Below are 26,296 nucleotides of genomic sequence, written 5' to 3'. Positions count from 1 at the left end.
ATGGCAGGTTTAAAGAGATTCAAACCAATTTGATTTTAATTGACAATATTGTCCCTAATAGCTTTTCCGAATACCAAAACAAGTCCTCATCCCCCTCCAAGCTTATCCCTTTTTTTTTTTTTTGATCCGCTCCAAGCTTATCCTTCCCCCTCTCTCTCTCTACTGTAAATTTACCTCTCCCCGGGAAGTTTCAAGTACTGGTGGTCACTCCACGCTCTCGTTCGTCCGATAGTATTTTTCTCGTTCATTTTCTTTGTTCTCTCATCATTTTTTATTTTTTGATGACATCTTCTTTCTGTTCGGTCTTTCTGCTGGGCTCCGATCTGTGAGTGCTTGTTGCTGTCTTCCTTTCCCGGCGATCTTGCAACCAATCTTTGGTGGAAACTCTTTTTTTTTTTTGAGTAAATAAGGTGGAAACTTTTATGTTCTCTGTAGATAAGAAGTGTTTGATTTTGACAGTATTTCCTACATCTCGTCATCAGGAAAGATTTTTTGGTCAAGCTTAGAAATTGTCCACACTCTACAGTGTGGTCTGTTTACATAGTAGCAACTCTCTCTCTCTCTCTCTCTCTCTCTCTCTCTCTCTCTCTCTCTCTCTATATATATATATATATATATTTTTGGGTCTCTTGATTTATTTAAGTTTTTATTTTGATTCAAATTTTCAGCGTCATGAAATTTTTGTATTTTATCAGACTAGTAAAACCAAATTCTTACTTACTCGATTTAGGGTGTAAAAAAAAGAAAAAGAAGAGAGATGTGAGAAGGACAAAGGATATGGAAACAGAGATGGAGGAATGGTGAGGTGATCTTGCTCCATGTAAATCTAAGGGAGAATGTACTGATTGTAATACAAGCTCCATCACAAAGCTCAAAAACAAAAAAATTGAATACATAATTTCCAACTTCAAGCCGAATTTCACACAAAAAATCTCAAATCAAAACCCCTAAACTAAAAGCCCTTTTTCCAAAATCCCCAAATTTCACTGCAATCATCTGGGTTTGCACTTCGTTGATCAACATTTCGTCTGACAAAGTAAATATGGGCGTCCTCCCAATCTAGTTTTGAGCATATGGCCGATGGAGAGAAACAAAGACGCAGGGGGACGCCGTCGGCGGTGGTGCCGCGAAGGACCCTGTTTTTCTTGAAGTGTTTCGTTTCTTTCAAGATTTGGAAATTGAAAGAGGGATGGTATATCTAGGGGTGGGACCTAGGTAGCATTATTAAAGGGGTGTTTTGGTCATTTACTTTCTTATGTTAAAGTCATCTACTTTTCACAGACATTTTGCGCAGTAGATGTCTCAAAGTACTGTCATTAATTGTCCTGGGAATCCCGTCTACCGTCCGCCTACTAGGCGGTATATAGAAGGACTCTTAACTCTTACTCAAACCAAGTATAAGCCGGAGTTATCACGTGGGACCCACTTTGAAAAAATGAGTTCTATTGAATAACGTTGAGTACTTGAAAGTTGAAGCAATTTATTCTAGTTTTTGTTCAAAATACTAGGTACATACTATTAATTTCTACAAAATCATTTTGATAATTTGTGTGGGAGATGAAATGGGCCCAACATACACATTCCCTCACACCAGTGAAATGGATCTGACTTTCTATTTTAGGATACAAATAGATCTTAGCATTTTCTAATTTCTATCAGGGAAAATGACGGCCAAGGACGTGTATTGCAACTTTAAAAAAAAAAAAAAACCTTATTGTTGTTCCTAAAAGAAATAAGTAGGAGTATATTGCAACTTAGTTGATAAAAATTACAAAGGTGCTATTGGTACAAATGAAAAATCTGTACCAGCATGTACAAATTAATTTTGGGCTCGTTTTGGGTTTCAAAAAAATGACCGGAATCGCTTATGTTGTTTCAAATACCTTGTTTATGCTCCCTACAAAAAATAAGCTCAATCCAGTATCGGTTAGGTCATTTACGAAACATGCAATTTTGTTTCAGAATTCAAACCTGAATTCTAAAGCAAAGTTGAATGTTTTGTAAACATCTTTACCGATACCGAATTGAATTGAATTTTTATAGGGACCGTAAACAAAGTATTTTAAATAAAATGAACGACTTCGATCATTTTTTTAAGACCCAAAACGGGTTTGTACACGTTGGTATAGATTATTCATCTGTACCTTTATCATTTCTGCAAAAATTATTATAGCCGGAAAACCCCCGTAACCTACACTTATGCTTGGGATCCATTGCAGGACCAATGGGGCTCGAAGTGGACCTTTTTGAATGGTACCCCCGATATAATTCACAAATATAAAAAATTTAGTATGATAAACTCAATTTTAAAAAGAACTATTACAAGTATTGAAAAAATTAAATTCAAAAAACTTGATGGTCATTGTGCTGTGTCAAGTGCATTACTAAACACTGCTCGTGTTTTTAGCTTAAAAAAAATTAAAAAATACTGTGCTAGGAGGTCAGCTCTCACACTAATTTTAATGTATATACGGAATTAGGGCAGCAAACGAGTCGAATCGACCTCGAACTTTAGAACGTTCAGGTTTGTTGGTTAAGTGTATAAGCGAATTCGAGCTCATTGAAAATTTAACGAGCCGAACTTGCCTTGGTATAAGTCGAATTCAAATATGTTCACGAGTCTAAACGAGTCAAAAATATTTGGTACTCCCACAAGAAAGGCCACGGTTCGAGCCTCGTCCGAGGAGTTTGGCGTTCAAGGCTAAGGACAACTTCTGAATCCCTGTGAACTAATTGACTAATTCCCCCGCTAACTCCCACTTATGTATAAGCAAAAAAGTGAGAGAAGAAAGTCCCTCTCTCCCACACCTGGGTTCAAATCTCGCTTGCCGCGGATGGTAAGACCCCTGAACCAAATAATGAGTAAGAGGCCTTTAGTTCACCGGGCTTACGGGGACGGACTATTCTCCTTCAGATAGTTGTTAATTCGCAAAAAAGTCCAATGGTGACGATCTTTAATCAGGACACATAGATACAATTTAACATTCTAATTAGGGTTGGTCTCCCCCATGAGGAAGCTAGGATGCTCGCCCCTCCCATTTGGAGGCTTAGCCGAAAAAAAAAAGGGGTTCCAAGGAAAATACTATTCCGTCCCAAATTTTTAGTTTTTATGGGTGTTCTTGTCACTTTTTAATTAATTATACTCCATCAATAATTCTCCATCTTGTATAGTCTATATGGGTTTAGATGATTTAAAATTTTTGTTTAATAATATTAAGGGGCAATTACAGTAAGCCCCCTCTAACTATACCTTGGTAACGAGTTGCCCCCTTCATCGTTTAACCAGGACACTTAACCCCCTTCATCTTTTATCGCGTGACACTTAACCACCATCCGTTAGTGAGCCGTTAGTCAAGAATACACACAACGGCACACACACACACACACACACACTCTCTCTCTCTCTCTCTCTATTTCTCTGCCTCTCCCAACGGTACACACACACTCTCTCTCTCTCTCTTTTTCTATGAAATCTCTCTCTCTTTCTCTATGTGATGGAATGTAGCACTGGGTCTCATTGTATTTGTGGTTGCAGACAAAATTTGGGTGTGGATTTTTCATTTGGGCTGACCCACCAAAATCTGAGAGCATCCAGTCCAACATAGAGAGCACCCAGAATTTACAGATCCGCAAGTTAGAGTTGCAGAGAAAGGTAGATGAATTGGAAAGTAGAGTGGAAGTGTTGGAAGCAATGAAAAAACAAATGCATAAAGAAGTTCAACAAATGCGAAAAAAATTAGGCAAATGCAGAAGGAAGTCCTATGTTTGAAGAAGAAATCGCGGTGGAAGAAAATAGGTTTTCTTTTGATTGTTCTCTTTTTTTTTATCCCACATGTACAAGAAAATGGTGACTGAAAAGTATCTTGCTTTGGCTTAGGTACAATATGAATGAGTATTGGTTGATTAACGTAGTGCATTCCAATAAAGATTACAACCCAGAAATAAAGTACTGGAAATGGTAGTCGTTACCCAAAAGACAGCCTACTTCTTTTAATTGGCCCGTGCATCGAACGGGTACAACGCTAGAACGGGTTAGTTTTGCCCGTGTATAGAATGGGTGGAACGCTAGTATGGAATTTGCTGGTAGGAACTACAGTGGGAACTAGCCGTTGGAGGTCATTTTACACTGGCCGGTTGACAGAGTGGTCGACCGGGTGGACGACCTGGTGGTCGACCGAGTGGACGACCGGTTTATCATCAGGGCATCATCTTATTCAGGGCTGAAAGAGGGTAAATTGGTACTTTCAGCAATTCCGTTAACGGTATCTTCCATTTTGCGCGAGATAAAAGATGAAGGGGTTAAGTGTCCGAGTTAAACGATGAATGGGGCAACTTGTTACCGTGGTATAGTTGGAGGGGGTTTAATGTAATTTTCCCTCATCTTATTTAGGGTTGAAAGAGGGTAAATTGGTAATTTCAGCAATTCCGTTAACGGTATCTTCCATTTTGCGCGAGATAAAGGATGAAAGGGGTTAAGTGTCCGAGTTAAACGATGAAGGGGACAACTCGTTACCGAGGTATAGTTGGAGGGGGCTTAATATAATTTCCCCTAATATTAATCGAGATCTATCAAACAGTGTCTATATTTGCATCTAAAAAGAATTACTAATTAAAAAAATAACTAATTTATTATCAACTAGGGTGAAAATAAAGCCTTACCTCGTTTCAGAAAACTTCTTAAAAAATAAGCAGCTTATTTTACGTTTTCAAACTAAAAAATAATATAAATGAAAAATAATTTTTTAATTTTTTTTGCATCGTATAAAAGATTTTATCGAGATCTTTCAAACAAGATCCATATTGCATATTTTTAGATTCCAATAAAACTATAATTTTTGAACTTGAAATTATCTTCTTAAAAAATAAGGTATTTTTTTCGTTTGCGGAACGTGCCCTATTTAAAAAAGAGGGCTGCTATTCCCCCCCCCCCCCGGCCCCACACCCCATTTCCCTCCTTACCCTTACCCCCGGCCCCCCGTGTCACGCCCTCGATTTTTAATATAAATAACAATACCATTTTAAATACAAATCCTCACAATAGTACATACGGTACCCCAAATTACAACATACAGTTTCTAAATCTCACAATTTTGTCAACTGATACAATATTCCAAATTTGAGAAAATAGTACAATACAGTTTGATTTACAAGGGAAAGACAAGTTCTTCAAAAAATAACTTTAGCCTGTGATGTCTGCATGCACTTCACACCCTCCAAGACTGTGTCCATGTAGTGTACCTGAAAATGGTAGGTTGAGCTACACTAGCCCAGTAGAGAAATCTATACTCAAGCTATATGAAAATGCGATAAAGTATGCACAAAGAGTGAAAGAATTCGATAAGTGAACATGAGAAACACGAGTTTATCACAACGAAAGACAGACTACGGCCAAAGAGTTTCAAACAACTTGTAAGTATTCCTAACCGTTCACATGTCATGTAGAAACATTATTGAAATCACATTAATCAAACGTACTCACAATAGGTTCACAACCATTTCGACACTTCTCATAATCTCAGTCACTCTGCATTTCCACCCCTTGCGTTGCAGTTTGCATTTCCACCCCTTGCGTTGCAATCAACATCACCCAATATTTCGGTCTTTGCATTACCACCCCTTGCGTTGCAATCACATCCTCATTCCAATTCTCAATTACAGCCAATCAAATCCCAATAATCATACAGCTCATTCATCAAACGCTTCTCTAATCTCATGACACAATGAAGCACATCAATCAAACTGACTTATAGGTCAAACACGCATCGACAAGCACATGACAAAGTACTCCAAACGATCAATCATAACAGAATATCGACTAGCAAATTAGTACACGCCTTTTTCTCTTTGTACATCACAATATCGTACCAACTCCATAGTGACTCTACAACATACTACTCGCTAATATTGATTACTTAGATTTCATGGAACGAGCGCCAAAGGAGTTTGAAGGATAAGTGAATCGTGCAGACACGCATTACTATGCTACCACTCGGATCACTAGAAAAGCTCACGTCTACCAACTATACTTCCCACAACGTCTCACTTAGCCTTCGGTACTCCTAAATAACCTTACATCACATATTCTATTTACCACGACACTAAGATTACGCTTAACGGGTAACGAAAGAATTAGAATAATCATTAACTCATTGGAACATGAGTAATCAAGTTTTGGAATGGTTTAACGATGTTTAAAAGGGTGTTAGAAGTGATTGGGAGTCAAAACAAACGAACGAGAATCAACGGACCAAAACTGTCCCAGAGAGCAGTCACTGTTCGACCATTCATTAAATATTCCATACTCGACATTTTTCAATGATTCCAATGCCAAAAGATCACCAACTTACCAATCTTTAAAACCCATAAGGACCCGTAACCAATAGTGTCGTTTAACCATAGTAAACGATGAAAAACGCAGCTTTATACACTGCCCAGATTTTCAGATTTTTGTTCAATCTTCTAAAAATCATTATAAATCGAGTTCTTAATATTTTTGAGTGATTCCAGTCCCAAAAGTTTCGCGATTGAACAAAGTTTGAAAAACGAGAAGGAACCTAGTCAAATCTGCACTCCAAGGGTGGTTAAACAGGGGTTTACCGAGGTTAAATGATTCTGTCACGCAGAATGACACATCTCCACTCAAACAATCATAACTTTCTGTGTACTAAGAGTTTTAAGACGATTCCAGTGGCCAATGAAAGCTAACTTCAGGACCTTCGAACCAATATAAAATTTTCATAAAACGGACATCGGACGAGGAAGTTATGGCCGTTCGAAGTGGGCTGAAACCCAGAAAACGAGACAGATTGCAGACCAGTATTCTAAAAATCACCATAAATTCAATTCTCAACGGTTTCGAGTGATTCCAGCGGCATTAGAACGGGCTCTAAGTCTACTCTATTTCATACGAGGAACCCAAAATTTAATTCCGAGCTTAAGAAGGCATAAAACTGCAAAAACGAAGACCCTGTTCTGCAGATTCTCAAAAATGGAAGAAACAACCTCAAACAACGAAACAAGGCACGATCTAAGTACATAAACACCGTATAAACGCATAACGAGAGTAAGAAATCCCTACCTCATGGGTTTTGAGCAAAACCCCAAAGATCCGAGCGAAACCGAAACTCCTACGTGATCCGATCGTAATTTTTCTTGGATGGATAGGTAGCCCTCGTTCCGTAGAACAACTTTAATTCTCGGACTTTGTTCGGAATCATACTCCATGGAGGTGAAATTGAGGAGAGAAGATGAGGGAGAGGTGAGAGCTAGAGAGAGAGAGTGTCGGCCGAGAGAGAGGAGAAATAAAGGAGAGAATATCTCCTGGGAAATAAAAGAGTGGAAAAGATGGGAAAAATTATCCCATGCTCTCACTTCACAAACGCACACATGCACCTCTCACCTAATCATATCCTTATATCCTTTCACGAACACGTCACACCGTAAATCCACACCGTCTATCTTGACAAGTCGTACTATTGCAAAAGAAAGAAAAAAAAAATACGGCCTAAAAAATACAGGTCTCTACACCCCGCCTTCCCTTTTTTTTTTTTTTTTTTATCAAACCCCAGCCTTCCCTTAAAACCCGAATTATCCTCCGGCCCCCCTCCCCTCTTAAAACACCTTCACCTTTTAAATTTTATTTTTACTTAATTAATTTTATCTTATTTATTTAATTTCTACAAATACACCGGGTCAAAAATTGTATTTTTTTGATCATTTTATTTTAAATGATCATAATGAATTTTTTACTCTAAGACCTTTCAACAAACACCCTAAAACTCATTATTTAGTTTCAAGACTCTCTTAGGGTGTTCATTAAAAGGCCTTGGAGGCAAAAATTTATTACGACCATTTAGGATGAAATGATCAGAAAAATAACATCTTTGCACCGGTTCAAACAGATTGAAAATTGAAACATTTCTTTTTGTAACTATATTTTTATTAGACTTGAACCTAGAATTAAACTTCAACCATAGAGCAAATATGGGGGGGGGGCATATGGGGTGAGGAGAGAAGTCCTCATTTTCCTATAAATAGAACCCTTTGTGAAACCATTCAATTCACACCTTGAATCTCTCCAACTTTTCTCTCTAGAAACTTTGTGTTTGCTCTTTGTTCTTACTTTGCTCTTTGTGCTATTGTGGTACGAAGTAATGGGTATAAGCACGCCGGGAACAGCATTTGGAGGAGATATTGATTAAAATTTGTGTTTTTATGTATTTTCATGTTTTGACAATATGTACTCAATTATAATAAAATGAAATTTTATTTCAATTTATTATTGTTCATTACAAGTTATTTTTATTATTCATTGTTAAGACTAATTAATTAACTAATTAAAATAATATAAATTTATTAAGTATAAAGTCAATTTTAATTGAAAATAGAATTTGAGTTAACCAAAAAAAAGAAGAAGAAGGGAGGTAAATGGGAAAAGAAACAAATAAAGAAAATAGAAAAAATTATTAAAATAATAAAAAAAAGATTCAAAGTGGAAGGAAACAAAAAGAAATAAAGAGAAAAAAAACGAAAAAAAAAATTCTAACAGAAAAAAAACAAAAGGAAATAAAGAAGGAAAAAGAAAAAAGAAAAAAAAAACAAAATGGGAGGAAGGAGGAGCAGGAGGAAGGGGGAGAGGGAAGGGGGTAATATGGGAAATGGGGTGTGGGGCCGCGGGGGGTGTGTGTGTGTGTGAGAGAGAGAGAGAGAGAGAGAGAGAGTAGCAATTTACTTTAAAAAATGGGGACGGGGTAACAAAATAAAGAAAGGAAAGAAAGGAAGAGCGAGTTGCGGGAAAGAGAACTTCGGACTCTCTCTCTCTCTCTCTGTGTGCAGGGAAGAAGACATGTCGTCGAACAATCCTTCTCAACTCCTACCATCTGGTACTAATCTCTCTCTCTCTCTCTCTATACCCCCATTTATTTTCCATCTTTTCTCTTTTCTTGGTTCCTCAGAATATGCAATAAGCCGGAAAGAAGCTAAAACCCTAGAAACTCATCATTGACTTGAATTTAGTGAGTTTTTTTTTTTTGTTGGCAAAATGGGGTTTAATTCCGTGTTTGATTGACTGTTTGTGGTAATGGGTTTTCAATTGTAGAGCTGATTGATCGGTGCATTGGGTCGAAGATATGGGTGATAATGAAAGGCGACAAGGAGCTCGTTGGAACCCTCAGGGGCTTTGATGTATACGTCAACATGGTTCTTGAAGACGTCATTGAATAGTATTTCCCATCCTGCCTGTCTATTATCTTACTATATGCTTACGCTTACAAATGTTAATGCTTGTGTTTTTGTGTCTATATACTTAATGCGGATGCACGAACACTTGTGTCGCTGATAACCATTGATTTGAGACTGTTTCGATTTGGGGTCGTATGTCTTTTAATTCACTAGTGCTTAGGCCCCGTTCATTTGGGAATTAGTTAGTCGGAAAAGTGATCCCATCAAAGTAAAAGTGAGAGGATCACCGATACCACATTCCAAGGTATTATATATATGGATTATGTTGGGCTGCTTGTCCAACGGCCTCCACCACTTGTTGCATCCAATTAACAAAATTCAGGCTCGTGGTATTTGTAATCCCTTCTTGTTGAATTCCATCAATCAAACATGCCTTTAGAGTTGTACAATTGGTCATATCAAAGAACCAAAAATGCCTTGGAAAATTTGACATGGAAAATGAAAATGTTTTGGTTAGTGGAAGAGGAGATCGTAATGTGGTCATGAAGTACAGATTTTGTTGTTCTTCAATTTGTTATCCGTCCCCATAAAACTGCTATTGGGCGCAAATCAAGTTGAAGCAGTAGAACATTGCAACAATGATCAAAAGAGATGGGAATGAGCACTTCCATTTCATGACTGCTGATGAGAGTACTTGTTCCCTTTTCGCTGTATTGGTTTTAAGGCTGAGAACGTAAAAGTTAAATTCAAACATGGAAAGGTGCAAGTCACCTTATTTTTCTTGTTTGTGATGGTGTTGAGCTATCTGGCACCCGTGGAACTGCAAAGAGGTCCTCTTGAGTTCTGGCATACATGATTTGCCAGAGTCGACTAGTATATTGCAATTTGCCGTTCAAATAAAAACATAGTATATTACAATTCCAGCTGTACCATTGTCACCTACGACCTGTGCCCACTTCACCTACAACTTGTACCAAGGTCTCCTACAACCGTCCCCCATGGTTGGAAATCAATGGCTTAATTGGTAGATGCTACATAATAAGGCCAGCTTGTTTCTAAATAACCTTATCTTAGCTCGATCAAGTTAGTGGGTCTCCTACTCTCCTTTCAGAAGTTACCGGGCCACTAAGCAGTGGGTCGTCACAATGTCGTTCATAGTTAGTACTCAGTAAACATGATAGGGATATTGTGTGCTTGAGTGGAACACATTTTATTGGCTTGCGATAATGGCTATGCTTGTTTTTATTGAGTATACATATGGTAGATGCTTAACGAGGATTGAATGCTCATATTTGCTGAAAATGGTTGGTCCAAGTGATGGCAACTTTATATTTCACTACAAGTTAGTTATATTCAATTTCTAGAGCCCTTTATGTTCCAATAAACTAACCTTTCTGCATGGATGCCTAGATCATGAAACAGACTGGGTTATAATTGGTTGCAACTAGCAACCACTTGCCTCATTCGGTGAATTGCTAAACCTATCTTTCAAGGCTGTGTTTTGATCTTTTCTTTGGTTTTTGGAGAGATTGTACTAGAGGGAGAAAAGCAAAGGAAGAGTAACCAAATTAGCTCCATAAATCCCTTTGCTTGTTTGTTCCTCTACAAGCAAGATCTCATCTGAGAAGTGTTTATCTATATCCTTGGATGTCAAAGGGACGCGTATAAGTTTCTCATTTTGTCAATGTTCTAAAAATCGCTAGGCACTAGTTGGGCGGAAAAGGGGCACCTAGCGTCTAGGCGCCGACTAGTCAGCTGCCTAGCGCCTAGGCAGGGACTAGGCACCCGACTAGTCGGCTATCTAATCTAGGCGTCGGGCCACCACCTAGCGCCTAGGTGGGGACTAATCGGCCTAGGCGGCCGCCTTTTAGAACACTGCATTTTGTTCTTTTCTCCTCAACATAATGCTTGTGATAAGTTTTGGAACTTCTAGTTGTGCTTTCTGTAGTTTTGAGCTAGCTATTGCATGATTCATATGTAATGTTTATGAGTGCGTCATTGATTGATTATATCTTTATATCCAGCGAAATCACTTCTGAAGGGCGACGGATCACGAAGCTGGATCAGATCTTGCTCAATGGAAACAACATTGCGATTGTAAGTATATTACATAGCTGTTGTACATGCCCCCCCTAATAGTTTTTCAGAAAGCTCTGATTGAGGCAACTTTTTGTCTACTGCAGCTGGTTCCTGGTGGCTCTCCTGATCCAGAATGAGGCTTTTATCTAGGTTGTGTGGTTTTGCTATCTTTTCAAGAGGCAATGTTATCGTTAGATGAAAGGCTTTTCGTAAGAAATTCATAATATTCGGTGATCAACAATCTGCAAGTTCTGAAGGAAAACAGAGTTTCTGATGTTAAACCATGGTTCAGATTTTGTAGTTTGCTTGTTACTTTGTGTTTCTAGATTTCTTAGCAATGATACAGTGTTGTTTTTCAGTAGCGTAACATTCCGTCCTGTTTATCATTTATGGGCTTCTTGTTCTATAAAAATTTCCTTCTAATTTTGCGCGTATTCGCATAATACTCCAAAGCGTCCCAAATTCAAATTGTTTTTCATTTCATTTTCCCTTAACATGATATAAGTATCCTTTTCTTTTCCTTGCAAGTTCAAGATCTAGACATTGTTTATGCAATTTGAGTGCTGTAGCATACTAAATTTTGACTAATTTTTTTGTTATTTTTTCCTTCTGCACTGTACTAAATTTTGACCAAGACATGTCATTTTAATAATTGTGCATTGGAGATGCCCTAACCTTAAGCTAAATTCCCAGATAAACTGTAGCGTTGCAAAACTCTGTAGAATGTTACGTAAAATTTGGGTTGAGTGGCCTTGTTCCTTTTGGGTTTCAAAACTTTTGGGTATGGATTTTAATAAATTTTTTATATCTATTTCTCTTTACTCATTAAACCTTCTCCAAAATCCAAATTGAACGCTGTGAGCGCTTTCTCTCTCTTGGGTTCATTAAAAAAACTTTTTTCTTGCTTTTTTCCCTTCGAGCCCATCCTTGAAATACCATCGTAGTCATTTTTGGATTGGAGATCCCCGAGTTAAAATTCATAGTCCGATTACAAAAGATTTGGCTCAAATAAAATATTTTGTTCTCGACAAATTATTCAGCCCTTGGCTGTCACACACACACGCCCCCCCTCTCTCACCGCACAATAGTGTGAAATCCAAGACAAAATGCGTAGGCTCCGCGTCAATGTGTGGTAAAAAAATGACCTAAAACACCATGTTACGTTGTCCCTAAGACACAATAATTTTTCCGTTTCGTCTCACTTGACCATTTGAAAAAAAAGAGAAGAAGTTCTTCATGTGGCCTACAAAGACTCCTATAACTTTTTTTTTCAATACAGGGTGTCTCGGGCCAGTTTGCGTGCAACTCAGACTAATTCTTACAGCTCCTCACACAGCAGTTTCACGCACTTACGCGCGGGTGAGGTGGACGCAAGAGTTGTTAACAAAGAGAATCGAATACGAGATATTAGGATAGAGTAAATCAATGAACTAAATGTACAAAAAGTTACTAAATTCTAGAATTGGTCCTCCGAAAATTAGTCAAAATGTAGATACTGCGGAGTAAAATTTATCCCAACACATTAGTTATGATTTTTCTTGGCTATTGATAATGCCACTTTCCAAATTTATAATACTACTCATCTAGGAGTGGCAAAATCAATTCCATATAGGGATTGATAATGCTACTCCCCAATGTCCCCAAAACCCCAAATTTATAATGCTACTCGCCTGGGAGTGGCAAAATCAATTTCATATAGAAATTGATAATGCTACCATGGGCGGAGGCACATGGGTACAAGGAAGGGCGGCTGACTCTATTTGCTGCCAAATTTTTCTTGGGATAGGTATAATTTTTACTAATTTGGCCCCAAATTTTCATAGGAAGAAGGTATAATTTAGCTATTTTGACCCCACAAAAAATCTCTAAATTGCCTCAACTTGTTTTAAGTGTATAGAAATCCCAAGCGTTCTTTTTTATTCGAGAGTTGATAGTATTAGAAATGAGACTATTATGCATTTTTTTTTCAAATATAACGAGTCTTTTTGGGCTAATTATGAGGCAAAAATGAATTATTAGTGCATATCGATCTTATAATTAACCTTCTAATTTAGTTATTTTTAGACTTGTGCGTAAAAAAAAAAATTGCACATGAATATAATTTTTGATTCCATTAATCAAATTTTTTGGCTTCGCCCCTGATTATTTATGCTACCCTCTAAATTGACAACTACTTTTCCTTTGGAAGTGACATTTTAAATTTAGAGAGTGACATTATAAATTCTTTTTTCTTTTTTAAATTGCTCGACATATATAATGGGATGAGTTTTTTTTTTTTTTTTTGGGATGAGTTGAACTGTAAAAAAAAAGAAGGTTACAACATGCCAAAATCTGGATCTTGCGTGAGTCTCTGCTCACGTATTCGCTAGCGTTTGAGTTTCCTGTTTCTTCCGACTGCAGAACTGGAATAACTTATCGAGATAGAATATATACGTATATGTAGAGAGAGAGAGAGAGAGAGAGAGAGAGAGAGAGAGAGAGAGAGTTCGCCAGGGTTGTCTTCTTCGTGGGAAACCTTAGTATCTAGATTCAACTCTACACACTTCTCCTTTTCTTGGATTTGAAGGATCAAAAGAACCCATTAAAGGTTTAATCTTTACCTGCTTTCATCAGCTCTTCATCAAGGGTTTGCTGTAAAGTCGTTTTAGTACCTGCTTCTGTGTTAGTTTTCTTTCTGATTTGTTTTTTGTTATTTTCTGGCTTACTTTTGAGCTCTGTCATATTAAATTTGTGGGTTTTGTTTGTTTCACCTGTCTGATCTTGAACTTGCATTGGGATGTGTATGGTATTGATCCTTTATCCTGTTGTTTGTTTGAGATTTAAGGTCATACTATTGGGTTTCTTGAAGTTGTTATATCAGTGGTTGAACTGGGTCGTTTCGTACCGTTGTTTTTGTTACTTGGAATGCGGTTTGTTCTGGTACAAAGAACCTGAATGCGCGATAGGAGTAGGCTTGTGTAGGTTACCATATCAGAATCAACTATGTACTTCTTTCAGGCTATAAAACATGAAATAAAGAGAGTATTATTCGTCAAATTATTTGCGTAAAACACTTTTCTAGCATCATAAAGACCTTGGCAGGCACTGGTTCAGTGTCTCTCAGACCTAATTCCATTGGGCAGGGATACGAGACTGAAACATAGAAACCCAACTGAGAACATAGAAACACCAGGTTTCCAAAATTGTAGAGAAGATGTCCCACACATGCAAGTCTGTCTAGTGCAATTTGTTTTTTTGTTTCTATTGCAATTCATTGGCATGACCTCCCTCCATGGGCTAATTGGAGCTCTAACATCCTTCTCAGGTTTAACTATATTAGTGTTGAGATCCATAGCTTTCATAGCAGATTATATAAATCATTGAGTAGAGCTCACCTTTGTAAACCGGCTTCCAAGGGGAGGATTTAATGCCAAGAGCTTATATACATGTGATCAAGCTTTCTGTTAACTGATGTTGGTCGTTTGGATAATATCTCAATTGACTTTGGTGTTGTATTAAGCTGATTATACCTCCCGATATCACACAGGTCTTGGTATGTAAGTCAGAATCTTTGAACCCTGTACACTAAGCACTTCTGGTGCCACCTCATTCATAATTATCTTTGGATTGCATGTTTTGATCTGCTTTTACTGTCATACATATAGGTAGAGGCAAAGGAAGGATTCGTTTCTTGGTGGGTGGTTGTGTGATTTGGGGGGGTAGTTGGGGTTGTTCCTTCTGTTATGTAATTTGATGAAATGCATTTTGAACTGTGCAACTGTTTTTGGAACCCTGTGCACCATGCTCCAGTCTTGTTTTACCTTTTCTGCATTTTCTTGGCTTTGTTGTTATAGAAAGCTCACCTCGAAGATTTTATTTTCCTTTCAACTACTCCATTCACGTAAAAGTGACCAACGAAAGCCTTCTCTACTGAGTCTTTTGTTTTGCTCTTTCTTTTCTTTTCTTGTTGTGAGAGATCCTCTTGTCTAAAAAGTTCCTGGATCCAAATTTTCTTATGATCTGATGGAGTGAGTATGCATGAGTTTTGCACTTCATTTGCCTTTGCTCTGTTTGGTTGCCCTTTTATCTACTTGCCTCTATAGATGATTGTAGCAAAACATTTTCATAAAGCTTTGATTATGCGTTCATGCCTATGCTCTTTGGTTTTGCCTACGCTTTGTGGTATTGCACTTGTTATCTCTCAATATAATTATTTTATGTTTTTTTGTTAAAATGTGTTTTTTCTTCCACGGTAATGATTGCATCATGACAAAATATCTTTTGGGATGAACAGAAGTTGATTCTTCTTAGTCGGCACTGTTGCTATTTCATTTAGAGCGTTGCTATAAAGTTATAAACAAACCATCATGTACAACAATTTGTACAATGAATCAATGCCAATGAGTATGTTGTAAAAAAGAATTGTACATTTTGTGTTTATAGTGTTTCTCTTTCCTTAATTGAGACCAGCTGGAATTTTGTACAGAATATGGATTACATGGACATTGATCAGGTCCCTGATGTTCCCGACACTCCTGATAGATTGGCTGCCCAGGATGTTAATGGAAGGCAAGTTATTGAAATAGGAAGTGATTCATCTGCAGGAAACACAGATTTTTCTGGCGAAGCTGCTAAAAATCAGCTAAGAGCCAGGAGTAAACTGGTCCTCGATAATGGGCATTGTAAAAGTCTGTTTTTTCGCCCTGGAAAAAATGTTAGCATTTCCAACAAGTCGGAGGTTGATGGTGACTTCAAAGGAAAAGCTCTATCTAGTACTCAATCACCTAACTGTGGAAGAAATGATGTTGTAGATCTGATGGAGTGGAGGGGGCCAGCCCAAGTGTTCCACAATGATGTCCCAAATGCAGTATTAGAAGATTGTTTTCAAGCTAAAGAATTTAGAAAAGGATCAATAACGACCAATGGCTTTTCTTCTTTACGTGGCATATCAAATTCTTCAGCGACAGCAGTTAATACCTGTAGAGGAAAAGAAAAAGTAAATGATACATGTAAAGGAGGTTCAGGTCTTGATTGTGGAAAAGGAACCTTTGGTGATTCACTACCTGAAGTTGGAAATGGTGTTTCCTCGTCATTTTATGGTCTGTCGCCTAGAGTTGGTGGACGAATTAGATTTGTGAGAGATGGCTGCATCTCTCCACGGAATATAGCAAAGGCCAAACAGTTTGCTGAAAATCACAGTAATGGTTCCATTGATTTACAGAATGATAGGGGAACTTCATCTAATTCCTCGTTGAATCTGGTAAGGGATTTGATTGCTGGAGGGAACAATGTTGATAGAAGAGAAGGGGTGATATTTCAGCCTTCTTCATCAAAAGAGCCGGCTGCAAAAACCATAGATTTGGCTACCAGGTACTACTGTTCGCTTGAAAATCGTTTGCGTTGAATTGCAGTGGTTGCTTACATTCCTAGTTTCTTGATTTAGAGGCTGGATTTGTTCCTTGGGATTGGTTCATGAAGCTGCTTGGAGAACTCTGTAGGATGATTACTTAGATTCCCTCTTTCCCACTTTGTTGTCGGTTTGTCTGAATCTTGAGCGTGGGCAGCTTCACCGTACAACTGTGTCATTTCTGTTTGGTAGCATCTTTTCCTAATTATGTATGATTTAATTGCACGGTTCACATTGTGAACTTTCTGATGCTCTAGACTATGAATGAAGCAAGCGTGGTAATATGCATAGAAATTGATTTGAGTCTCTAGGCCTACCCTCTTTGATGCCTTTTGGCTTTGATTTGGGGGCATAGTTCCGCATCAAAACGTCCCTTCACCTCCTTGGTTCTTGGAGGTATAGGGGGGCCACTGTTTAAGTGGTATTTGGAGAGCAATCACTTTGTCAATATATTGCCAAAGGTTAGATTTGTCTCCAATCCTCCCCTGCCCAGACCCCCTAATTGGGGACTAGATGGGTTCTGTTATTGTATCATTGGATGGTTCTCATGTCTTGTACTATCCATTCTTTTAAAAAGCATGAAATTTACCCACTTTTGTGCTTCCCCTATCCTATGCATTCATGATATAGAGTTGTAGCCCCGTAGGTTATGACAATAGTCATAAACATGGAATTGAACAGATTTAAAAATGCACACAAGACAAGACATGGGCATGCACACAAAATTATTGGACTCACTGGCTCAACATTATACAAAAGGCATTTTTGTGAGCCAAATTAATATACATTTGGAAATTGCTTGCAGAACCCTGTTTCAAAATGGCCTTTGGTTTTCTAGTGAAAAACTTAAGCTGAAAGATTTTCAATGCACTTTCAGAGAACTTACTGTCAAGAAAAGTTTCTAGCTTGATCTGCAGCTTTAATTGAATCTGCAAGGTTAGGATCCATCTGATTGGCATTTTGGGCCTACCTAGTGGTAATTTTTGGCTATTCTGGAGTGGACACTAAGGCCGTGTTGAGATCCAGGATTGGTGGAGGGGTTTGTGTAGGGAAAGGAAGAGGTGAATGAAAGTATAGGAAGATAATGAAGTGAAGAGGCTTGTCTTCCCTACCATTTTCCTTTCCCTTGTTAACTCCCTCCTCAAATCCATGTCCATACAGGCAAACACAGCCTAAGGTCAATCAATCTGCACAACACATTGAGAAGAGAAAAGATACCAATTAGTTTTGATGGAAGGAGATTTTTCAGTGTTGATAGTTGCATGTGAAAAGGGTTGAGTCTTGAAGATTTTGCACCTTTGTAAGTAACTGACATGTAAAAAACTTCGAGGTGGATTCTTATCTAAAGGTGTGATAACTTTGGAAGTATTATTTGGCAACTCACGACTCCCCTTTGTCAAAACCTACTGAAAATAGATAAGAAAAGGACCTTTAAGGGGGTTCTGGCAGAACAATATCTTTGTGAAATCGCTCTACCACATGGTAACATAATTAAGAATCATTTGACTGTGAAAGTCACTCGAGTCTTTTTTTTTTTTTTTTGTCGTGTCATCATGCACTCATCCATGGAAATGCAAGTCTCCTTGCTTTATTCCTATTGATTTTTCCTGGTAAGTTAACATCATTACTAGTGACGAATCCTACTGGCCAATGAGCCAGTTGAAAATTGTCCTGCTGCTAATCTAGTTATATACTTGCAGGAGCTCAATAGCTCAAAATGAACAGATCTGTGGAACTAGTAATGCCAGTGGAGATGCATTCAGATGTTTTGAAGGATTTGGCGGGTGGAGAAACACACGTAATCGCACGAAGAAATTTAATCTCCCCTTCTTTGATGAGGGTCAACATCTTTCCAGAACAAAGGATGACCCGTCCTATGTCAACCAACAAAACGAAAGCAAGGTGGTGAGAAGAGATAGTGGGAAGGGGATTAGTAGCAGGATTGACAACGAAGATCGGGAAGATCAGAATGCAGTCTCTTTTCAGAATGGATGTGCTTTAACTGAAGCTCAAGCAGTCTCCCGCCCTATGGCACACTCGGTCCATGTTACCGGTCATCGTGGTGCAGCAAGCACTCTTATGAAAAGACAGAAGCAAGGCTCTACCTCAAGTAATCATGGTCAAAGCTCTACATCAGCCGCTGTTGACTCTGAATTTGTGATTCTTGCCTCATCGAAGGAGCCGTTAAATTCAAGATCAACTAGAAACCATAGCGATAGTGGTCCAAGCATTTTGGATTCAGACCATCCGGTTATTGAAGTTGATGGATTTTCCCCTGAAGTGAGACACTATGGGTCCGACAATAGAGATGCTAGTAGTAATGGTGACTCAGATGATAGGGCTAGACAAGTAGAAGCAGATGAGATGTTGGCTCGTGAACTCCAAGAACAACTGTATCATGAGTCACCAGGAGTTGAAGATGAAGAAGTTTGCTTCCTTATTCGCTTCTGTTGATTTTATGTACTTGTTGCTAGATGTTACTTCCTCTTTTCGCCCCTAATTCCATTATTTTGTGAATCGCTATTTACCTTTATGCAGTTTGATGCACTCATCACATCAGCGAGGCAGCGGGAGGAATCATCACAGCATTCTTATTCTGGTGGAAGTCATCCTGTTTTCCATCCTGTAAGTAGACATCTTTATAGGTACTCAAATCGCATGAAACAGCTACATCCTATAGTGATTTATAAAATATATATGGTTCTATTACTTCTATAGGCAAAAATGTCTCAAACATTCAGGTAAGAACCAGAGATGTTTAAGTATTGTTTTGAGGTTGCGATGCAACAGTCTTCAGTGTCTGCGTGTGGGAATTTATTCTGTTCTGTGGCATGGGAATAAATGGAAGAAAGATGCTGCATTTAGCCACTTCATTTGCATTTTCCATTTTACGTTCTCTTGTGAAAGGGCAGGCTGAAGCATGACCAAACCAGTTCGTTGCTGATAGTTGTAACTTGATACAATATGCAGTAGTTGATAGGTTTTCCACGTTGTTGCATGCGAACTGTTTTTCCCTTGCTAGTATGGACTGATTTGTACTCCCTCCGTCCCACTTTAATTGTCCCCTACGGGATCCTATTTCTATATTTTCTCTTTTTAATTTTCTTACACCAAATTAAAGTATTCGATGTGCACTTTAATTTGGTGTAAGAAAGAAAAAAAAATGTAGAAATGTGTTTTTTTTTTTGGATTGAAATTGCACGGATCTCCGTAGGGGACATTTAAAGTGGGACGGAGGGAGTGCAACATATTTGAACTCTGTGCTTGGACCAAGTGTTGACATACCTACAGTTGTCCATTGTTCAAATATGTTGTTGATATCTAACCATACTAGCAAAGGAGTAACAATAATTATATGATCAAATCTGTTTGAGCCACGGTTGATGATGCTCAATGTTCCCGGGCTCAAGGATAGGATATGGTGTGTGCTACACTTTGCCTATGATCACATAGGGAAGTGCATGATATGTGTCTTTTCAGGAGACTAACATTTGGTGCCATATTCGTGGGAGCGTTTGTTGTGGTGATGATATATAGTGCCACAACAAGGAGTCAGATGTCTATAGAGACGAGAATCATCTCGTTGACTAACAAGAATTACAAGCTTCTATCTAGATTTGTAGGGCTTGTTTACACCTATTTAATTTTCACATGCAAAACTACCATATGAGCTTCTGCAACCTCTCATTGCCAATTGATTTTGAGTTGGATGCTTTAAAATAGTATTAGAGCTAGGCTTTCACAGTCTTTTGGACAAGACTATCTCGATTGAAATTCCCTTGCTTTAACATATACCAAGAAGAATGTATAAGTTGAAAGAATTGTTTCTTTAAATTCTAGAACTACGAAAACACCCAGCACCTTATGACATAAATTGGGTCCTATTATGAACCTTAGTTGACCCAAACATGACTTGAAACTTTAAAATTACAAAATCACTTTGACCTTTGAATGTAAAATTGTGGAGAAATTGGCTAGAAGCCGAGAAGTAATGTGAAGAACTGAAAGAAAGTGAATATCATGGTTAGGAACTCACAAATGCAAGGTCCCTGGATCGTGAATTTCAATTAAGTCACCCAACAAATTTTTCTGCGCTTCCAATTATGTATTTGTCTGTGTGATCGCATTTCTATGTTCAGTAATATCAGAGGACTTGAAAGCATTTTTTCATTATTAAAGACTTAAAGTTATTAAGGGTCGGTTTGGTAAAGTTATATGTGGTATTTGTTAATCTCGTGCATTAAACTTCCAGTAATGGTCATATTGCTTTGCATATAGTTATTGTTAAATTCCGTATTAATAATCCCAGTTGTGTTCTAAAAGAATATCATTTGCATTTTATGCAGAGTGGCTCTCTAACTTCAAATTCCTATAGACAGTCCCGGTCACCGTTCTCTCAGAACCCTTCTATGTATGGAGGCACTAATGCTCAAGGTCCTGCCTCTGCTAGATTAACACGGTTGAGGAGTCGCGTACGGAGCCAATTGCCTAGAATATCCTATAGGGAAAGTGGTTCTCTCTTTCCTCCCAGCATGGATTTGGACATGGTATTAGGCCCATATCTATATTCAGAATTTGCATTACTTTTTAAAGTTCTCTTTAAGTTTCATTCTTACTGCTGGCTGGAGTCCTTGACATGTGATGTTGAGGTATGAATTGGATATATGGTTGATAGTTGAGCTGACCTTATTTTGTTTAACCCAGCAATTCTCTCTTTTTTATTCATCATTTCATTTTTAATGATATAGTTTGGAAGATATTTCAGTCTTACTTCATTTGTGAGGATATAATTTGGATGATATATGCATTCTGACATTATAATTCTGTATAAGCATTTAGTTTCCTTCTTCCTGATGGATCCTGCTTTTTCCAGTATTTTTAGTTGCTTATTTTCATTGTCCTTCAAGCACGGCATTCAATATGGTGCCTTGAGATGTGGGTCTTGAAGATGGTCCTGGCTTCTGCAATTGTCCTTTACATCTAAGATTATTTTGATCATTGTGGTGCTGTCCTTTCTAAAACCTCCCTCTTTGTTTGTTGGTTATCTTTTCCCCTATTGATCGAAGAAAGGAAAGAAGGACACACGAGGGCCACAAAACTAATTCACAATCACCCTCAATGTTGTTACTCAAAGTCTGTTTTAAACACATCAATGCTTCCTTTTTGAATTGAAGGACTTTCCCAGGATTTTCAGACAGCCATTCATCCTGTTGAGGGTTCATATCCAACCTTTTATTTTTGAGTTGAGCTTCACTTTGGGGCGGGTTTATAAGCTTCCCTTTAAATACTTCCTTATGTAAGACAAGTCCATTTAACAAAGCGAAAATTACGAAATCCATGTATCCATTTCATCATTTTGTGTACTTCCTCCATTTGAGGAGGTTTGTTTTCTTGGCATCTCTTGTCATATTACACATAGTATGTATGGGATGTCTTTTTGAGCAAAGTGGAAGCATTACTTTCCTCTTTCTTTAACTCTACATTAATTTTTTTTTTTGTCTGATTGGTAGCGAATATTATGTTACCTATTGAAACTCCCGCACTAGCACCACAGTTTATAGATTCATTGGCTTGAATACCTGTACTCCTCTAATATTGTGGCCACTGGTCATGGATATGCTAGACTCATGCTTTTTTTCATGATACGCAGAGAATGCATATATTAGAAGCATTAGAGGCCTTCAGTGATATGGAAATGGCTGGTAACTTACTTCAAGTTGATCGTGAATTCAATGAGTAAGTTATCTTTGTGCTCTCTTTGCTTATCACATTGGACATGATTTAAGCGTATGGTTTGTACTGTAGTTGATTTGTATAATTTTCTGTATTAATTACTGGAGAGTATACATTAAATATGCATTGGTGTTATTTTGTACGTTAAATATGCATTGGTGTTTGTTGTGGTCCTTCCCTTTTTCATTAATTTTTTTTAAGTCTTTGCTGTAGCCTTCTATAGATGTGCTGACTGCTGAGTTGCGTAATGTATGCGTAAACCGTGATGTTATAGAAGTTGATTGTGGGTGTTCTAAGGCTTTCTTTGGTATGTCTAAAAAGTAAAGAATGTTTCCATTTTTGCTTTTTGAGGGATTGCTGGATATACAAAACGCTAAGCAGCGAGGTATACAAGTGGGGAGTTTAGAGAAACCAAACTTCTGGGCTCCCAGCTTATTAGCGATCCCAAACACATACTTCCAACATCAAAAGACCCATTAAAAACAGTCTTATTGGAAAGCTTTCTAGTCTTACACCCTGCCTTGAGGGATTAATGCTCCAGCACTCAATGCATCAACATTGTCACATGGTGAAAATCGCATACACTTGTTTACAGTTCTCTGGCGCTTTCGGTATTGGGTATTAACTACAGCTTTTCCATGTCCATTCACGGTTGATGACTCTTTATATTTGTGGTGTTGTGCAGTTGTGGTTTTGCAACCTAACTTTAACTCCTTCCTATATAGGGAAGAGAAACTTTGATCGACTAAGTGTGTCTGTGGACATTGTAAATGTCAAATTCCAAGAAAATATTAGATTCTAGAAACCTGTATTAATTTTTTTTTTTCAGGCATATAGTTTTAATTTGTCTTCTTCCACCTAAATATGTATTATTGAAAGGTAATCGAGGGTTCTGGCCCCCTCAGTGATGAACAAGGTTAGTGTTCCCTTAAAGACGCAATATTTGCATCTAATACTTCTGGTTGACTGCTATAAGAACATTTTGATTTTTGCATAATCGTTTAGGTTTCACAACTAGTTTGAATAACGAATAGATGAAGATTATTTGCGATAGCAAGCTTTTAAGGATGGCATTCGAAACATTTCTCCAAGCAACGGTTTCTTACTTTTTAATTTGTGGCACTTTGAGCCCTCCAGCTGCAATCTTCCAATTTATTGCTCTTTTTTCGCATACTTTTGATTCATTGAATTGCCGTCTTGCATTACTCACTTTAATCGCCCCAAATTCAGATTGTTTATTCTCGTAATAGGGAGGGTCAAGGAACTTCCATGAGGCTTATGCTTATGCCTCTATTGGTTTTAATATTGCATCTTTCTTATTGTAAGAAAGACTAAAGTTTACCTGTTTAAGCTAACATTTCCTCCATTATGTTTGGCACATCAACAGTTGAACTCGTATCCTACATCTTTGAGGTTGATTTCATTTGGAGGATATTCAACTTGAGAACTTCCAAAATTAGATTCACAAATTTTGACTCTTACTGGATTGACTAGTCTATTTGACCGTGCTACACTTGTGTGCCACATTTTATCAACCCAAGATGCTAGAATATTGTTGCTAAGCACAAGTGCATAAGTTTTGGGTTTCTCTATATATCAATTGTAAGGGTGTTTTATGACGTCCCGTGAAACTTTTTGCACTTTACCCGTTTGAAGGGGGAAAAAGAGGAGAGGGTGGGGCACTGTCACGACTTTTTGTTAATATAGTATTTCTCTTTTGCTTTAGGATTTGTAAGTTTTACAGTTACTTCTAGCCAATTCCCCCCCTTTTTTTTTTTTATAAAATCTCTTACTACAACTGATTTTTTCCAGAAATGATTACGAAATGTTGTTGGCGCTTGACGAGAACAATCACCACCATGTTGGTGCATCTCTTGATCAAATTAATAGCTTGCCACTGTCAACAGTTCAGGTAATATACATTAGATTTGGTAAGTGAGTATGTAGAAGAAAAAGAGGATACAGGATTCAACGAGGGCATGCTCTTGCCCCCGCCCCCACAAAAAGAAGACGACATATATGGATACATATTTGAATAAATGTTTTGGCTCACTTGATGTTTGTTGTTCTGTTCTGTCTTGCAGGGCGAGAATTTTGAAGAAGCTTGTGCAATTTGCCTTGAAACCCCTACCTCCGGTGACTCTATACGCCATCTTCCTTGCTTGCACAAATTTCACAAAGATGTACGCAATTCTAAATTTGATAGTAGTTTATTCATTTCTTTTAACCATGAAGCATCAATTTACTAGGATCATACAGATCCTTTTCTCCATAAAATCTAGTCTAACAACTACTAGGAACAATTACAGAGAACACAACAAGGTCAACCCCGGAAACAAATCAAGTCCTAAATTGGAAATCTGTTCAAAATAACCCCCAGACAAGTAATGGGATATTGGGATGTCAATCTCAACCATCAGTCTGCAACTGTTAACTAGCCTTAACAAATAGTTTGTCATTCTTCCAACTTCTTAGTCCTTCCTCTTCTTAGTTAAGCTAGCTGCCAGTCAACCACCCTGTTCCTCCACCATCACCACCATAATATCCACTTCCCAATCTCATCCCACCTCAAAAGCCAATGCGACTAGTGCCTGAAAACCGCCTCTGCTGGCCCCACCTCGCTGCAAATCCAAATCTCGCAAACTCAAATCGCAGTATGAAACCTCACATCTCCCATCAGTACTGTATAGACGTGTATGCAAATGCATGCTTAGCAAACAGGAGATCTCTTGAACACAAAATTGACAAACTAAAGTTCTCTGATCAACAAGATCTCATGATCAAAACTGCGGGTAGCAAATTCCAAACTCCAAGGGATGGTGACATATGGTTGGAGGATTGCGGTTAGGGAGGGGAAGGAATAGCTGGTGGGTGGAGGAGGGGAGGTAGAGGGTGGTGGAGAAAGGGGAGGGGTGGGGAGCGACTGCATGGATGGTGGAAAGGGAGGATAGGATGGCGGTTGTTGGTGGAGTAAGATTTTGTTCACCGCATATTGCAGAGAACGTGTTGGAGGGGCTAATCCAGAGAAGACCAAATGCATGATACTGTTTTGCTGGATGGATCTGATGAGGGTTGACAATACTAGTGATCCCATTGCGATTTCTAGTCTAAGGTAAAGTTAGAACGAACACAAAGTTGGAGCAGTAAAAAATTACTTCCCTTAGATGCTAAAATACTTTGAACTGATGGTTGAGATTGTTTGCGCATTAACAATTCAGGGTTTAAATTGGTAAAAAGGGTGAAACTTTCAGGTTTCACCCCCCCGGTGGGATTGTTTGGTAATTTCCCTAACTACCGTATATAATTTTCACAAACGTAGTCCTCGGGGAATCATTTGACGATGCGCAATCTGCATCTAACTTGTTTTCTCCCACACTTGCAGTGCATTGACACATGGCTCAGAAGGAAAACCTCATGCCCAATATGCAAGTCATCTATCACTTGATTAGCAACAGGGACTTGTACGGGATCCATGTCATTTTGCAGCGAACGACAGCAAATCTGTGATGGCAAATTCTTGCTTCGTGGGAGATTACCCCTTGTTTTAGTTTTGCTTCTCTTGGTTGCTGTCATGGGAAGCAGATTGGCATAAGCAAAATTCCATATGCATCATTTTTGTTCAGTTCACAATGGGTCCGTATTTCGAGGCCTCCATCTCACCTGAATCCTATCCTCAAGTTTGTCTTGAATGTGGAGAGTTTATGTGCTAAGATATTGTGTTGTGTTTGCTTTGCTGCTTATCAGTGCGCCCATATGAATACATGCATTGGGCTTTTGAGATCCAGTACGAAGTATTTTATTATCTATTGGTCACCTTGGAAGGATTATTTTTTAAAAATTTGTTTAGTACTTCTATGAGGAATTCAGATTATAGGTAATGTGGAAATTTTTGAGGATGAATGCTAGCATGGATAGCAC

General features: G+C 38.2%; 2 protein-coding genes, 1 long non-coding RNA gene and 1 other non-coding gene across 10 annotated transcripts in view; 3 read left to right on the top strand and 1 right to left on the bottom strand.

The window, feature by feature from the left end:
• The window catches only part of LOC131318029 (sm-like protein LSM5), a 57,096-nt gene extending 45,414 nt beyond the window's left edge, over positions 1 to 11,682 (top strand). Inside the window, exons 2-5 of one of the 2 annotated variants that reach the window (XM_058347811.1) lie at positions 8,808 to 8,882; positions 9,098 to 9,221; positions 11,205 to 11,277; positions 11,364 to 11,682. In XM_058347811.1, the coding sequence (XP_058203794.1) occupies positions 8,846 to 8,882; positions 9,098 to 9,221; positions 11,205 to 11,277; positions 11,364 to 11,396 (267 nt within the window). In that variant the 5' untranslated portion in view covers positions 8,808 to 8,845 and the 3' untranslated portion in view covers positions 11,397 to 11,682. Of the gene's footprint in view, positions 1 to 8,756; positions 8,883 to 9,097; positions 9,222 to 11,204; positions 11,278 to 11,363 lie in introns of those variants that run through there. The other variant, XM_058347810.1, reaches the window with a different exon arrangement.
• LOC131318030 (uncharacterized) lies at positions 4,993 to 7,316 on the bottom strand. The gene is made up of 2 exons (XR_009197477.1): positions 7,079 to 7,316; positions 4,993 to 5,238 (listed from the first exon to the last, which is right to left on the bottom strand). It is a non-coding gene; the product is annotated as an uncharacterized LOC131318030 (long non-coding RNA).
• A 1,860-nt stretch (positions 11,683 to 13,542) lies between the features above and the next one.
• Positions 13,543 to 26,216, top strand: LOC131318023 (uncharacterized). 6 transcript variants are annotated; one of them, XM_058347801.1, is made up of 10 exons: positions 13,576 to 13,698; positions 13,733 to 13,846; positions 15,725 to 16,608; positions 18,346 to 19,072; positions 19,184 to 19,270; positions 20,992 to 21,192; positions 22,296 to 22,381; positions 24,191 to 24,290; positions 24,463 to 24,561; positions 25,761 to 26,216. In XM_058347801.1, the coding sequence occupies exons 3-10, from the start codon at positions 15,728 to 15,730 to the stop codon at positions 25,821 to 25,823; spliced, it is 2,244 nt and encodes a 747-aa protein (XP_058203784.1). In that variant the 5' UTR covers positions 13,576 to 13,698; positions 13,733 to 13,846; positions 15,725 to 15,727; the 3' UTR covers positions 25,824 to 26,216. The 6 variants fall into 6 exon arrangements, with proteins under 6 accessions (XP_058203782.1, XP_058203785.1, XP_058203784.1 ...); XM_058347803.1 differs by having other exon boundaries at positions 13,581 to 13,698; positions 15,682 to 16,608; XM_058347800.1 differs by having other exon boundaries at positions 13,584 to 13,698; positions 13,729 to 13,846.
• Positions 16,908 to 17,015, top strand: LOC131318262 (small nucleolar RNA snoR100). Its single transcript, XR_009197591.1, has one exon. It is a non-coding gene; the product is annotated as a small nucleolar RNA snoR100 (small nucleolar RNA).
• Positions 26,217 to 26,296: the final 80 nt, after the last annotated feature.

The sequence above is a fragment of the Rhododendron vialii genome, chromosome 2a (assembly GCF_030253575.1).
Source record: "Rhododendron vialii isolate Sample 1 chromosome 2a, ASM3025357v1".
In the NCBI taxonomy this organism is placed as follows: domain Eukaryota; kingdom Viridiplantae; phylum Streptophyta; class Magnoliopsida; order Ericales; family Ericaceae; genus Rhododendron; species Rhododendron vialii.
Note: the sequence above shows the minus strand (reverse complement) of the source record. Positions and strands in the feature narration are given on the sequence as shown.